Below are 16,549 nucleotides of genomic sequence, written 5' to 3'. Positions count from 1 at the left end.
AGCGGTTTGTTATGACTGAGCACTCCAGGCCAGACTGGTCTTTTGAATTTGATAAGTTTGTTTTCTCAGTGACTGTCATGGCAGGGAGCTCTGGAAAGAGTCACTGGAATAAGTAAGTAGAAACATACTTAGATCCTGATCAAGAACAGTAGGAAAGGCAGGGAAGCAGGGAACGGATCCGGGACGAGATGGAGAGATGAGAAGGGTGAATATGATCAAAATACATTGTATGCATGTATCAAATCATTAAAAATATTACATTAAAAAAGAATTAACTTCAACCAACACCATAATTAAAGAATGACTCTGTATAGATGCTGAAGTCCCAAATCCCACAGAATCCCTTAGTAGCAACTGTCCCTGTAAGACCATGCAACAAGTAAAGTAGACCAAGTTAAGAACCGTAAAATTTATGCTGATCAAATGTCTCGACTGAACAATACACAGGACTTGAAGGAGGGAGAAGTCATTCAAATGCTGTCCGCCTTGTAGGAGACAACAAATGTGTGGCCATGATTATAAATTTGCCCTCTCCTTTCTTCCGTGTTCTGTCTTTGTTGGTTTGTTTGGGTTTTTTGTTTGTTTGTTTTATGAGACAGGGTTTCTCTGTATTGTTTTGGAGGCTGTTGGTCCAGTCCGGCCTCAAACTCACAGAGATCCGCCTGCCTCTGCCTCCCGAATGCTGGGATTAAAGGCGTGCGCCACCACTGCCCAGCCCGTGTTCTGGTTTTTAACAGTCAAGTTCTGTCTACCCGTCATGGCATAAGTCAGTCCGCTCTAACTCTTTTTATTTTTCATAGAAAACATTCATATCTGCTGAATCTTTCGGCCATGAAGCCTTGAAGCATGACTTACTTACTTCCCAGGTGACGACCATGCACCTTATTAGCAGTGCCAAGCTTAATATCCTGGTTCTAGTGCCTGTAATTCTCTAAGCACTGCCCAGGAATATTTCTGGGAACATTCAGGCCAATCCCTTGAGCTGCCAAAGCCAGGTAAGAGAAAAATTTTTCATGAATCGAGTCATTTAATCAACACTCAGGCTCTTGCAAACAAACAAAAGAACCTTTCTCCTTTTATTTCCTCATCAAAACTTGACCGTCATCGTCATTACTGAATTCACTTACCCTCCACCTAATGTGCAAGCTATATTCCTTCACTCTTTTTGTTTTCTTCTCTGAGTTTTTTATTGCAATGGCAGTAGATTCTTATCAAAGCCCTCATCGGGTAAAAAACGCACAACAAGCACACATAGGTACCCACTTCCTCCTTCTGTACAAAAACACACTTTGCAAAATAGCATTTCTTTTCTGTGCACATTTTGGTCTGTTTATGCAGTTTAAAACTGCTCCCCTGAAGAGTGCTTTTTAAATGCAAATAAAGAACTTTATTTGGTGTGTACTTACAACTATAATTCATTTCTTCATCATCCAATAAAATGTTTCCGGGCACAGGTTCCCAAATGGCATATACTATCCACCTATGACTGGTCTATTCAAAATAGGGGGTAAGCAATTCTGTTTTACAAGATTACTAACACAGCAACTGCGGAGATGCCTCGGTAGTTCAAGTGTCATGTGTCAGACAAGCATGAGAGCCTGAGTCTGAATCCATCGCCAGCATCTACATGATAAAGCCAGGTGTGGTCACCCAAGTCTGTAGCCCCACTGCTGGGGAAGCAGAAACAGAGTGCCTCCGGGAGTTTGCTGACTACATAATGCACCTGACTGGTGAGTGCCAGGTTCAGCGATAGACTCTCTTAAAGGACAGGGTGCACACATGTACACACACACACACATACACACACACTTAAAAAAAAGATTAGTTATTCCAAAAGGGTCTCCATATAAAGGACCTTCATTAGACCATCCTGAGATGAACAGAGTATACAGAAAATATAGTTAATACATAGTTGGTATATGTCAGTAAGCAGGGGCAATTAAAGTATATTAGAGGTGGGGGTCGGGAGATGCTTCAGCAGTTAAGAGCATATCCCCAAGCTACTCTGTATGACAGATTGCTGGGCATGGTGGCGCACACCTTTAATCCCAGCACTCAGGAGGCAGAGGCAGGTGGATCTCTGAGTTAAAGGCCAACCTGGTCTACAGAGTGAGTTTCAGGACATATGGTTCTTATATTTCTCTCTTGTATTAGTTTATTTTTTTCTTTCAATGTCTTCCTAATGTTGGTTGCATAAAAGGTCTATATTCTCATAATTCTTATGATGAATAAGAGCAGTAAAAAGTCAAAGGCAAGATGGGCTTTCACATGTGTGAATCCTCTTATAAAAACGGGAACCCTGCATTGTGGTACGACCAAAAGACTTCTAAGCAAAATATTAATAAGATCTGTAGTCACAAAATGCACACAGAGAAACACCATTTCTGTAGTAGGTTTAATTAGGTGCCTTACTTATGGTGCATAATTCCTTAACCATCCATTTGTTAAATAAGAACATTAGGAAGTATGAAATCAAAACTGGATTCACTTTCATAAAATCAATGTTAAACTCAAAGTTGTAACTTCGTTGACTCTGAATATTGAATATTTCCAAAGTAAAAGCCAATTTCACCTTAGGAATGGAGTATATAAAATAAAGATGAATTGTTTCATTCTATCTGCAAGGAAACCAGATCTCTACCTAAAATTACTTAACAGGAGCAGCAAAGGCCAACATACACCTAAATTCATACACCTATACATATAAAAGAAATTAGTTGGACCATGTTCCTTCTTCTTAGTAAGCTCACTAGGCTTACAAAGCAAAAAGAAAGTTTAAACCTTACATAATGTAAGAACCAAATTAATAATATGCCCATTAGAAATTCTGACAGCCCTCTCCAGCAGAATTACACTTATGAAACATAACAGGCTATGTAAAAATAATTTTATTTATTTATTCATTTATTCAATTCATGTCTATCTTGAATTAGATTTATTGCTGCTGTCTTATTACCAGTAAAGCATATACTTGCAAGTCCTTCACTATGACAACACACACAGCCAGCAGACATTACCTAGGACCTCATTATTCAAAAGGTCAGATCTCTAACCAAAATAACTTTAGGAGGCATAAAGGCAGGGAATTAAAGAGTAATCAATCAAAACACATGGGCACCCATCTCCTTCCAGCTGTTCAGTCATCCTGATTGCCTTGGGAAGAAAAACCTCTCTGTGTACGACAGCTTTGGCCCCTACTAATCTCTGCTTAATCTCTCTTCTAAAGAAGGAGAAGATCTTTGAGCTTGTGGTCTTCAGCACACAAACACTACTAGCTACAGTTTAATATTAGTGTTCTGCGTTAGTTACAACTCGCTTTCATCATTGCTTTTTGTATGTGGTTTGGTCTATTGTTTCAATGTGGTAAAAGTAAGCATTCTTGAGAACAAATTTTCCAAGACAGAAAAAAAAGATTATTAAAAAAAATTCAGTAAGATACAGACGGTGTGCACTAGCAACAGAATCGTTGGTTGCAGCAGACACTCCTTGTGGCTTCTGAATGTCTATAAAACCCAGTAAAAGTTGTGCAAAAGCCTAGCTTCACGCTTCTCAGACAGTACAGTCAGTGTGGGAAGGAAACCACATTTGACAATACGAAGATACATTTTCGGTCTTCACAACATGGGAGGAAGGTTTCTGCCAGTGGGTACAGGCTAGAGGCATTGCTAAACATCTTGCAATGCACAGGATGGCCCTACGACAAAGAATTTGATACTTCTGGCACAGAATTAGAACGGAGCCCACGCTGAGAGGCCCTTTACAGATTTTCCCTTACCCACCATTACGAATCGCCAAGAGACTCTCCTCTCATCATCTGATCTCTGCAACTGATGACAAAGGGAAATCTTTATTGTATGCCAGCCACAGCTGTCCATTTGCAGTCAGAGTGAAGATGGTGGACGTATCGAAGGGTCAGTGTTCTTTATGCTTTAGTTCTATGCCATTAACACTTTGGCGTCACTTCCTAATTGAGCTGCTGGAGCCATCAATGTGCAGATGCCCCAGTGATATGAGAAAAGACAGCTAAGGTAAGATCGATAGAAATCACAGTAACACTTTCACTCTTTGGATTTCAACTGTTTTTTTGTTTTTTGTTTTTTTTTGTTTTTTTGCGAGACAGGGTCTCTCTATTGTTTTGGAGGCTGTCCTGGAACTCACTCTGTAGACCAGGCTGGCCTCGAACTCACAGAGATCCGCCTGCCTCTGCCTCCCGAGTGCTGGGGTTAAAGGCGTGCGCCACCAACTCCTGGCAGATTTCAACTTTTCTAGTTGATCTTTCTTCTGGATGATATGGCTCCTTGCCTCAGTTAAACAACAGTATTTTTCATAATAAATCTAACCTTGGGATTTTTCAAAAGTCAGCATTCTTTATAATACGTGTATCTTCCTTGGGAGGTTTTTGTTTTTGTTTTTCAAAAACTACTTCTCAGCCAGTGAAAATAAAATGAATATATAGCAAGGGGGCATAAATAAAACATTAAGAAGCAGTGGTGGAAACAGTTTACTTGGCCAACACCCAATGCTTGTTTCCGAGTGCATCCCTGCAAACACTCAGCCTCCGTGTGTCTCTGAGGGAAGCCGCTCACAAGAAGACGCTCTGAAGCTGTTTTGTGGTTGCCTCCTCTCCCCTCACGTCAACTCCAGAAAGGGCTAACGGCAGGCAGCACCTGTACCGGTCTCTTAGCCTCACACAGCGACAGATTTCATAGTGTGTGGTGAGAAGCAGAGATGCTATCACAGCCTTCAACTGACTGAAGGCGCTGTCCAAGGAGCTTCCTTCCGCAGACTTCAGAGGCTGAACTGGCCCAGAAGGCAGCTCGAGCCCTGAAGGTCATCCTGACTTTAACTCCCAAGTCTCATGGTGCCGGGATGGGTGATGGTGAAGGCGAGGCAGAGGCCTCTTCATCGCAGAACCACGGAAATGCGCCATTGCTGCCGGCTGCAGGGGTAGGACTCATCGACATGTCCGTTGTGGACAAGGCAAGCCGAAGCCGACTGGGATTGGGGTCTGGGTTAAATACATTTCATGAGGAAGATAACTCACAAGTTCTTCCTTCTTCCTAGATGTACTAGAATGAAGCCCCATCATGAGCAAAAGGGTTGTGGTCCAGGCCTGTAATTCCTGTTCTCAAGAGGCAGGAGGATATTGCATTGAACACTAGCATTGACTTGTCTCACAAGCAAGTACCAAGAAGAACCAAGATTGAAAAAGAAAAAGAGAAAGAATAACAGAGGATATGCCAATTACTGATCTGTTTCCTTACACTGAGTCAGCCTCTTTTTTAATAAATTTTATTTAAATTAGAAACACTCTTATTTTACATATTAGTCCCAGTTTTCTCTCCCTCCCATCCTCCCATGACCCCCACCAACCCTCCCATCCCATCCCCAATCCACTCCCCAGGGAGGGTGAGGACTTTCATGAGGGATCATCAAAATCTGTCAAGTCATTTGGGACAGAGCCTAGACCCCTCCCTTGTGTATCTAGGCTAAGAGAGTATCTCTCCATGGGAAATGGGCTCCCAAAGTCCGTTCATGCACTAGGGATACATCCTGGTTCCACTGCCAGAGGCCCCATAGACTGCCCAGTGCTCCTAACTGATGCCCACGTTCAGGGGGCCTGGTTTGGTCCTGTGTTGGTTCCCCAGCTGTCAGACTGGTGTCCATGAGCTCCCACTTGCTCAGGTCAGCTGTTTCTGTGGGTTTTCCCAGCATGGTCTTGACCCCTCTGCAACTGGATTCCAGGAGTTAGGCTCAGTGCTTAGCTACAGGTGTCTGCTTCTGCTTCCATCAACTATTGGATGAAGGCTCTAGGATGGCATTTAAGGTAGTCCTCATTCTCATTATAGAGGAAGGGCATTTAAGGTCGCCTCTCCACTATTGCTTAGATTCTTAGCTGGGAGTCATCTTGTAGATCTCTTGTCATTTCCCAGATTTCTCTTTAAACCTATAGTGGCTCCCTCTATCAATGTGTCTCTCTTCTTGCTCTCCTCTGTTCCTCTCCTCAATCTTCCTGCTCCCTCATGTTCTCCTCCCCTTCCTCTTCTCTCCTCCTCTTTCTCCTACCTCTCTCCCGCTCCCCCCATGCTCCCAGTTGTTCAGGAGATCTTGTCCCTCTCCCCTACACTGGGGGACCACGTATGTCTCTCTTAGGGTCCTCCTTGTTTCCCAGCTTCTCTGGAGGTGTGGATTGTAGGCTGGTACTCTTTTGCTCTATGTCTAATATCCACATATGAGTGAGTACACACCATGTTTGTCTTTCTGTGACTGGGTTACCTCACTTGGGATGGTTTCTTCTAGCTCCATCCATTTGCCTGCAAATTTCAAGATTCCTACTACGTTCATAGCAGCATTATTTGCTTTATTTGCTAGATACGGAAAATGTGGTACATTTACACAGTGGAGTACTACTCAGCGGAGTCAGCTTCTTTTTAAAATTCTTTAAGCATATTTGTTTATTTGCTGGAGGGGGAGCATTTGGGCTGTGGCAAGCTCATGGAGGCAGAGGACTCAGACTGTCAGGTTTCCCAGCTAGGACCTTTACCCACCAACTATCTCCTCAGTCCCTTGAGTTGCTTCCTTTAAAATCATTTGATGAGCACCTGCTAAGTGCCATGCCCCACGCTAGGTAACGACTGTGATAGCACACAGGACAAACCCAAGGGTTCTGCCTTCTGGAAGCCAAGTCAGTTTTCCTGCAGAGAGCACACACAGCGTGAGCTTCTATTCTCCCACGTGGGGTCGCCCCTTGCTGAGTCACAGCCACACTAAGAACCCAAACGAAAAGGAACACGTGATCACCAAAGAGTCGACGCCATCAGAGTAGACAGCAAAACAGATCCCTTGCCAGCAGTTCATAGAGGACAGGCTGTGGGGCCCTAAAAGATGGCGTAAGGAAAAAGCCTGGAACTTGAGAAGCATCAGCCAAGAGAAGACCCAGGAAGATGCCTGGCCAAGAGGAAGAAGGAAGGGAGAAAAAGAAAAAGGACAGAATCTAATCCATCACCAACCACAGTGTAGACTGAATTGTCCCCCTAAAATCCATACGCTGACAAAACCATGAATATACACATGGTTTGGAAGTAACAATGAAATTTTCCAGGGGAACGAAGAGAGCTCATGGGAGTACAGATTGAGAGGGGGGAGATAAAAGGATACAGGGGACATGCCCAATGTGCTAGAGATACGCAAATATTCTTATATAATAGAATAGAAGTAGAAATTAGAAGTTCATGTGTTGAAACGGACCCTCTGGTGTGGCCACTGGAATGTGGTCTTTGGGAAGGAATTATGCTTAGGGTCAGTTCCTAAAGATGGATCTCTCAAGACAGGATGAATAATCTTATGAGAAGAGACACCAAAGAGCTTAGAGAAACTGTTCTGATATACACATATTACATGTATATGTAATATATGTGATATACACATATATATTCATATTCCTTTCTGTCTTCTGAGAATACAGCAGATGGCCACCACTCAAGACAGGAAGAAAGTTCTTTCTGGGGTAAATAAATAGCCAGCATCTTGGTTTTGAACCCCTACCCTCCAGATCTGGGAAAAAACAAATGTTTGTGGTTTAAGCCACCCAGGGATTTTGTTGTTGTAGCAAACAGAACTAAGACACACCTGTGGCTCCTTACAAGAAGCATCTGCTGGGCCAGAGTTAGCATCACTGCAGCTCCTTCATTCTCTGTATTTCTCCCCTCCACGTGTAAGCTTGCCCTGACACGGCCCCTCTCTCAGTCAGGTCAATTCCCTCCACATGTAAGCTTGCCCTGACACAGACCCCTCTCTCAGTCAGGTCAGCTTCCCGGGTGTCAAGTGGACCTTTTGGAGACGCCGGTGCTTTTTTTAAATTTTTGGAAGGGAAAGTCTAATAAGGACTTGGAGGCGAAGAAAGGAGACTTTTTCTCCACAAAGCTGTGCCAAATGGACACCGCTCAGGGCAGTGTTGCCAAATGGTCTGCCAGACACTGTGTTAAAGGACTCTGCCTCATAGTTTAGCCTGGCATACTCATATTTACGTCCAAAAATAGCATTTTCTAAATGAGCCACACTTCTAAGTGGGATGTCAGATCACATGAGCTCAGCAAATCTTCTGAGTGGAATAGAGTCAGAGGAAACACCATAAAACACAAAACACTGGGGCATTGTTGATGGTATGCCTAAGCATTATTTGGTAACATTGTTTCTATTCTATGCAAATGACCACACATCTCACTTTTTAAAATCCGATTGGGCTCCTAAACACCAATAGATACAAAGAGATAAGACAGACAGACAGACAGATAAATGACAGATAATTGAGTTGTCACATAAACACATTTTTTTTAATGATGAATTTAGTCTGGTTGGGTCCTAAAGGTCACCAACCTAAAGCAACTACAGTAAAAATCCAGCATAATTGAACACATTTTCTTTTAGCCAAATGGTCTAACATTTGGTTTTCTGGATTTGGGTGTTTGGGAACACAGATGAGTTCCTTAAAAACATCCTTTCAATATGGTACAACAAGTCTAAACAAAAGATAGGCCCAATCGAAACCAGGATGTGGGTTTGGATGCACAAGGCCAAACCCTCGCCACAGAGCAGGGCAAGCCAAGCCTTGCCTTCCCATTCACCCCACCGCTGGGAGGGACGTAAGCCAGAAGCAAGCGCCATCAGAAGATCCTTCAGAATGCCGCTCTCCCAAATCTTTGGGCGGAGGACCAACTGCTCTCTAGATATTGATTCCTGCATAGGATAATGGCTAGCTCATATGTTTAAGTAGATTTGTTGGTCTATTGTGGCTTTTGTAAACTTAACAAGCTCCATAAATACCAAAATATTTTTCAATTTCGATTTTAGAAAAAAAAATGGTGTGCCTGACACTTTCAGATAACTCGTTCATATGCCTACACGCACTGCCAAAAGAAAGTTGTCTCTGCCTTGTACTGGATGGCTACGGATAAGTCATTCTGCAGTTGCCTACCTTCTATAAGCACTCTCCTGAGCAGTGGTTCTCAGCCTGTGGGGTTGTGACCCCCTTTGGGGGAATCACATATCAGATATTTACATTATGACTCATAAGAGTAGCAAAATGGCAGTTATGAAGTAGCAACAAAGTAATTTTATGGTTGGGGGTCACGACAACATGTCAAACTGTACTAGCAGGTCACAGCATTGGGAAGATGGAGAACCACTGTCCAGGGGCTTCAGGTTTTTACACCTTCAGGAATTTAACTCCACTTGGCTTTCTAGACACACTCTCAGGGTACGTTGTCCAAGTGGCCTTGAATCTAACTTTCTTGAAATCAGGAGTCAACCGTTTATAACAGATTATTTCAGGAGACGAACAGGAAGTCTGCGATTCATCTAGTGGGGAATGTCTGCTGTGGCTCTAACTAACCCTAGTGGCCCACCAGCACCAGACTGCTGCTGGCTGAGCACCACACTGACAACTGTGCAGGAAAGAATCGAGTGTTTTGGACTTCAGAGTCACCACTGGCCCCCAGATTCGGCCCAAAACAGAAAGAAAAATCTTGAGATCAATTCAAGTGAGCTCCAATGGATCACTAGCGCCAAAATCAAGCAGACCTTTGTGGTTCAGTCAGTTGGTTGTGTGCAGAAGTTCTATGGCTTTCTTTCTAGTTCTTCAGATTTTTAACAGTTCATGCTTTAGGTTCATTTCATCGAGGAAAACAAATAACTTGGACTGTGAAGTGAAAGCACCTGTCCACCTTAACCAAATGGTGCGAGCCTACTGCTCATCGGCACTGTCATCCACAGAGAATGGGCCCAGCGAGACGCGCTGCCCCTGGAGAAGGGAGGATGCACCACTTTCAGTGCATAACATTTTTCTTCCGAAAATGTTTTAATTTGGTGATTGCAGGGCAAAAAAAAAAAAAAAAAAAAAAAAGGCTGCAGAGCAGGGCAAGGCTTAGCAGTTTATAGTAGATTTATACGTGTAATTCCAACCGAATGCAAACTGTAGGGCCAAATTAAAACCAAGCAAACTGCAAAGGCTACATCCCTGTGAGATTCACCATCCTGTGTGTGTGTGTGTGTGTGTGTGTGTACACTTAGAAGCCTCCGCCCCTCCCCATAAGCCCTCCCACTTCTCAAATCAAAGTGTTTGATGAGATGGATGTGATTGATGGCAGAGCTTATATGTGCCACCAGGAAGCCAGAATCCGTTAAGGACTTCTGGGGCCCTGCTCGGATGTGCTATGGGGCCATCCCCTCACGAACCAATTTGAAGAAGATTATCTCTTTAATCAGAAGTTCATACCACAGCCTGCAGCACATCACTCAAGTATGATTTCTCGAACCTCACAAAAATATGGGTTGCCATCTCACGTCAGTCCACAGCAGCCTTCAAACGAACGCCCGGAGACGTGACTAAAAACGGATGTGGACATGCACGTTACCCAGTGCTCAAACAGCCTGGTAGCTTTTAAACAGTAAGAAAACAAAGAGATTTCCTTTCTAAAGTTTCACGTTTTTACACAAGTACCACTTGTACTCAGTAAAAGCAAACTCGGAGCCAGCAAATCCTTCTCACTAAGTATGAACACCCAGAATCCAGAGTCATCCTCTCTTAAACGGCACCAAAAATTAACCTAAGAAGACTGTGAGAGAAACTACTACCAGCAAAAGAAAAATGAAAATTAAATTGCGGGGGGGGAGGAGATCAAAACTTGGCAACAGTTGAAATCGAGTTCAGATTCCCTCTGATGGCAGCTTTGCATTTAAACAGCACTGAAATCCTGCCCCCCCCAGGTGTGTATGGACAACAGAAGGGGAAGAGGAATAGAAAACTAATTATCAGTGGATAAAGATCTGAGAACACACAGAATCGATCCCAAGATAAAACTGCTGCTACCTGTTTAGATCTCCAGGGAGGGGGCGAGGGGGCACATCTGCTTTCCCAACGGGATGGGCTCTTTGGCATGCACGATTTCAATAAACCACTCCAGAACGCGAAAGAAGAGCCTCAGACCTCTTCCCACTAATTACCCCTGCCTGCCCTCCCCCCCCCCCCCAGCTGCTCTCTGTTTGGAAGCCTCACTACTTCATTACTCTGCCTTTAACTCTCCTGAATGATTCATTCTCGCCTTCTCCCGAGCACACGCTGCGGGGAAGCTAGTATTTAGGTTAAATTTCTAGTGCCACTTGGCTTTGGAGAGCTTGACGAGGGGAAGCAGGAAGAAATCTAATGACTCCATCACCGTGTGGAGGGGCACACGGCAGTCCCCAGCCCAAAACTTAACTAGACACAAGTCCCTCTGACAAACTAGAATCCGAGCAGGGACACTAATTAGGGAAGCCGAGTCCACGTGCGGTAAGAGAGAGATCACCCAAGCGGCAGCCAGTTCCGAGCTGGGAGGGCTGGAGAGTCTGGCGGATGCTCGCCCTGCACCGGCCTAGGCGCTCCGGGGAGAGCCTGGTTGCCCGGGACTCCAGCTCAGCTCTTGCCCTGACGCTGTCTAGGCTGGGGAGATACCCAAGGCAGAGCAGGCTAGCCCGACACCCTCACCCTCGGGAGCTGTCGCCGCCCCGAGGGACAACCAGCGTGCTCGCTGCTGCGAGCATCCCCAGCCCCAGCCCGCGCCTCCGCTCTCCTCCTGGTCCAGCGCCCCTCGCCTTACCGTCCCAGCTCCGACTCCACCTCGAAGAAATTGCTCAGAGCATCCCGGTTGGAGCCGTCGATCCAGTAATCCGGGACGAGGTTCCCAGACCCCGGGGCACCTGCGGTGACCGAGGAGCAGGACGAGGAGGAACAGGAGGGCACGGTGACTTTCAGCATCTTCGCCGCGGGACTCCGGAAGCCGCCGCCGCCGCCGCCGCCGCTGCCCGAGCCGGAGCCGCCAGCTGCCGCCTGCAACACGGGAGGGAGCGAGAGGAGGCGTCCTTCAGCGCGCACACGCCCACCGGCCGCGCCGGGCTGCGGCTCGCCTCCGCGCTCGGCAGCGGGAGCGAGGGCGGGCGGAGAGCCGGAGACAGCGAGCACCAGCGCCGCCGCCGGGGAGCCCGGAGCCACCGGCAGCCGGCAGAGACCCGGCAGGGCGCCGCAGAGCTCAGGCGCCCTCCCCCTCGCGGCTGCCGCCCCACCTCCGCGCCTCTCTCCCGCCTGCCCTGCCAGCCCCCTCCCTGTGCTCCTCGCCCAGGCTGGGGAGCTGCTGATGCTGTTGATGCTGCCGCCGGCCACCTATCCGCGTTTGCAAAGACAGGAGCTTGGGGGAAAGACACTAGGACCCCGGGCGAGCATCTTCCTACGCGCCCTCCGGCAGGAGCCGGCCAGCAGCCTAAGAAGGAGACCAGAGGCTCTGCTGGAGGCGAGCTCCCGGAGCGGAGGCCACCGAGGGCATGGTGAGAAAAGGAACCTGGTCATTGTTGGAGAAACTCATGTTTCCTGGAGCGTGGCTCGGAGCGGGCGAGTTCCTTCCACCTCTCATTAGCTAACCAGTCCCCAACACACACACACACACACACACACTCACACACACACACACACACACACACACACACACACACACCTTGCTAGTCCCGATGCTAAAGCTTATATGGATGTTAGAGGAGGGTGTTCCGTGGTTGTCAGCTCCTGGCAGGCCTTCTCTGCTGAAACTCGGTCCAAGCTGGAGAAGGGAAGGGCCTAGGTCCACGCTGACCTGACTCACCTTTGAGTGAAGTCTTCAATTTGTCATCTCTGCTGGTGGCACTGTCGCCTCTGGCTCTGCCGGAGCTCCTAAAAGGGCACACACTTGGCTGTGTCTAGTTCAATTTCAGCATCTGAAGGCCGGCAGCTGAAACGGCTCAAAGAAAGGTTCCGGTGAAGCCAACTAGGCAAACCTGCCTGCAGGCAGCGACTGTCACCATTCTTGACAGAGAAGGTTGCTACAGTTAAGAGCTCTTTTCTTCCCATGAGCTGTCCCCATCACAAGCATGGTCATGTCCGTCCATCATCCGCCATGGCGATTTTAAGTGCTGGTTGAATAGAGAGGCCTTTGGGCTTTATTTCTTCTCAGATTTCAACAAAGATAAAGAACAACCCGTTGTTGAATTGGTGTGTGTGTGTGTGTGTGTGTGTGTGTGTGTGTAATAATTTCCACCACGTTTGATCTCTGGCTAAACGGCTCCTAGATCATGTAGTACAACAGAGGTTTATAATCTCTTTTCTCCAGTATGCACTAAACTCTTTCCCTCAGGTCTCCATTCCTGAAAGCATCAGTCACAAATATGTTCCAATATTCCCCTCTAATTTGCTAAGATAGTACTTATATACTGGTGAAATCTCCACCACCAGAACAAGCCAATCAGTTGTGAAAGGGGTGTTTGCCTGGCTGATAGGAAATGAAAAGTCAATATAAAACTATTTGTTGGGGGTGATGGTAAGCAAATGCTCAAAATGCAATGCTCTACATTCTGCATGTGGCAAACACACGTTCATTCGAGGCCTGGCATGTGCTGGGTTCTTTGGTAAGAAACCAAAAAATGTGCGGCTTCTTCATGTTAAAATATCAGGTTCATAAGCAAAGCAGGATGCTAAAGTTGTCTAAATTCTGGTTCTCACAGAGTTTCCCGTTAGCTGGCAATGATGGTTGGACAGACAGGCATAACGGAGTTGCTACGCTATTGTCAGCACAGCTCTTTGAGGCAAGGCCCTCTGAGGCGGCCATGGCTACAAATGATTGTCTGCTGTAAACTATTTTACAACATGGATCCAAAGCAAATCTGCTATATTGAAGACATGGTAGCCCCATTGTTTCCCTGCATCTTTGAAAGCAATGATTGGAGAAAGAGCCTATGTGTAGTACAGAAGTGACCATAGAAGTGACGTTTACATTTGTCACAAGTTTAGTCATTTGACCTCTATCCTTTTCACAAATGACTTCTGGGGAGGAAGAATTGTAACAAATGCAAGTTTAACGAGACGACATCGTTTCCCCCTTATTTGCAGCTTCACTACCTATGTTTTCAGTTACCTGCAGTGAACTGAAGTGTAAAAAATATTAGATGGAAAATTCCAGAAATGAACAATCCATACATTTTAAATTCCCTACTGTACCGGACAGAATGATGACCTCTGTGCTACCCGACTCTGGACTGGCCAATACAGGAACCATCCTTTTGCCCAGTGTACTCTCCTGCTATACACTGCTCTTTTGCCCAGTGTACTCTCCTGCTATACACTGCTCTCGCCACAGAGAGCAGCGTGTCCTATTGGGAAAAGCGGAGCTTATGCAGGCTCCAGAGCTACCTGTGGTTTCAGGCATCCACTGGAAGTCTTGGGATGTATGCTTTGTGGGAGGCGGTGGGGAGGTGATGGATTTTGTTTAATCCCTGCAGCTTCCTTTTTCATTTTAAACAGATGAACATAAAACAGTGTTATTTTAATGCAGATGAAACGAAGATTGAATACATGAAATTGATCATTTTTTGGTAAGTCTTGGCTAAGATGAAAAGAAACAAATATAAATGAATCAAAAGAACATATGGACAAACAGTAATAGACTGGGATTAAAACCCGAAATCCAGACTTGGAGTAGGAAAAGCTCATAAGAAAATATCTAATTCTTATCACAGGTGATCAAGAAATCCCTTGCAGCCGGAAACAGAGAACAAGACACTGGACAGATGTATTTAAAGGCATCCTATGGCCCTAACATGCCCAGCCATTCCAAGCACACCATTCCCAAAGCCTAAAACAACAGATCTGATTCTGTAAATATTGAACAAGGATAAATTTGTCCTAGGTCAGATGATACAGCTGGTTTATATTCAAAACAGAAATTAAGTGGAATCCTGGGAAATCAGCAGAACGACACATAAACCAGTGCTCTCACAAGAAGCTGACAAATTAGTGTCTTATGTGTTTCCTGGCCCTATCCATACAGAGATTGGGAGATTCTTCCCTGGAAAATAGAACAACCCAAGGTCACTGAGATAGACAACTGCATAGACCAGTGTCTGGGGTTCTGCCAACGAAACAGCCTGACTTCTGGTCTCTTTCAGTATCACGGCGAGGGCCTTGCGCACAGTAGGCCATGCGCTAACACTGAGCTACACGGCCTCTCCTTATGACTGTGAGTCATCCACTGTAAAACAGTTCCTCAAGTCTCAAACTGGATACTTAAACTGTGCATTCTGAGACACGGGCAGCCAACGTCTCGTTCTGGTCATGGCAAAGCAGGTTGTATACCTCTCCTGCATAGAAAAATGGTGCTTTCTTGTCTACATGCAAGTTATTAAAATGTTCAAAGTAACAACAAAATCCGGGGGAAATGTGAATTGTGTCACCCACAGAAGAAGAAACTTTGAGTGAATTTCAGCCTTCATATCTTAAAGTATAAGGCAACAGGCATTTCTGCAGTAGCTGGAGTGTAGAAACTGAGAAGAAAATTGCAAAAGAAAAAAAAATGGACCACGGTGGAGAAGTTTAGAATCTATACATAAAAAAGAACAGGCTAATCTCTTAAGATGTGGGAATGTGTGCAAAATTTCAATAAAACCAGGAAAAAATGACAACCAGAATGGTAGAAGAGTTAAGGGAAATGTGTATGGTTTATAGTGTAAGTTACATCGAGTTGGGCTGGCTCTATGCTCTTCCAGAGGACCCAGGTTCTATCCCCAGCACCCACATGGCAGCTCACAACTGTCTGTAACTCCAGTTCCAGGGGACCTGACACCCTCACATAGACATGAAGGCAAAACACCAATGCTCACAAAGTAAATAACTTCTTTTTTTTTACACTAAACCAAGTTAAATACACTAAACCAAGTTAAATGCGCGTTTGAGTGAAGGAATTAAGAAACGCTTGTATGAAAAACACAGCAATTTGAATCTCTTCAGCTAGCCACTGATGACGTTTAGCACATAATTCTAAAAAGTCTCTAGACACATAGAATGACAGAAAAATGTGAGTTGGGGCTGATAGTAAAATTACACACACTAATTCGAAGATGACCTGTAGCTCGATACTGGCAAAGGCTTAAAACAGAAGACATAAACGTTTAAACAATTGAAAGGAAGGTAGTTAACAATGGGAATAAAGTTGAGGATTCCTACCGGACAACTGGAAAATATTCGAAAGAATTGTTGGAGATTTTTTTTAGGGCCGACAACAAACCATCTGAATTCTAGAATCTACATGCAAAGGGCTCAAGAAGACTGCGGTTTGCAGGAAGAGGGGCGGGTGCGCTTAACCTCAGGTTTAGTACCCATCCCCTAAGACCCAGCTCAGTAAACTTCACCTTCTCATGCTCATGCCTGCGCTCCCCTTCCTCCCTCCCTCAGGTGTGGCCGGCCAAGTGGAGAGCAGAGCATGATGGGAGCGCAGGGCATGATGGGAGCGCAGGTCATAAAGGCCCCCGGTGATGTGGTGATGTCCGCCTGCCTTTATTTGCTCACTCTGAGGAAAGGACACTGGAGCAGGCACATGCACACCCCGACTCTCTAGCCGAGGAAGTGAGCTACCACCCGAGGAGATTCCGAACTCAATCAAGCGACTCCAGCCCCAGCAAGTGTCCGACTAGGAAGTCACACGAGAACTGAGTTAAAGTGATT

General features: G+C 45.6%; 1 protein-coding gene and 1 long non-coding RNA gene across 8 annotated transcripts in view; one reads left to right on the top strand and one right to left on the bottom strand.

The window, feature by feature from the left end:
* The window catches only part of Camk4 (calcium/calmodulin dependent protein kinase IV), a 215,649-nt gene extending 199,331 nt beyond the window's left edge, over positions 1-16,318 (bottom strand). The window contains exons 1-4 of one of the 7 annotated variants that reach the window (XM_040758044.1): positions 16,237-16,318; positions 14,243-14,335; positions 12,663-13,002; positions 11,634-11,863 (exon numbers count right to left, since the gene is read on the bottom strand). In XM_040758044.1, the coding sequence (XP_040613978.1) occupies positions 11,634-11,791 (158 nt within the window). In that variant the 5' untranslated portion in view covers positions 11,792-11,863; positions 12,663-13,002; positions 14,243-14,335; positions 16,237-16,318. Of the gene's footprint in view, positions 1-11,633; positions 12,060-12,662; positions 13,536-14,242; positions 14,336-16,236 lie in introns of those variants that run through there. The other 6 variants (XM_040758045.1, XM_040758046.1, XM_040758043.1 and 3 more) reach the window with 6 other exon arrangements.
* Positions 12,180-15,516, top strand: LOC121144381. The gene is made up of 2 exons (XR_005881737.1): positions 12,180-12,354; positions 14,354-15,516. It is a non-coding gene; the product is annotated as an uncharacterized LOC121144381 (long non-coding RNA).
* Positions 16,319-16,549: the final 231 nt, after the last annotated feature.

Source organism: Mesocricetus auratus, unplaced genomic scaffold (genome assembly GCF_017639785.1).
Source record: "Mesocricetus auratus isolate SY011 unplaced genomic scaffold, BCM_Maur_2.0 Super-Scaffold_100015, whole genome shotgun sequence".
In the NCBI taxonomy this organism is placed as follows: domain Eukaryota; kingdom Metazoa; phylum Chordata; class Mammalia; order Rodentia; family Cricetidae; genus Mesocricetus; species Mesocricetus auratus.
The sequence above is the reverse complement of the archived record's forward strand: the minus strand, read 5'-3'. Positions and strand labels throughout refer to the sequence as shown.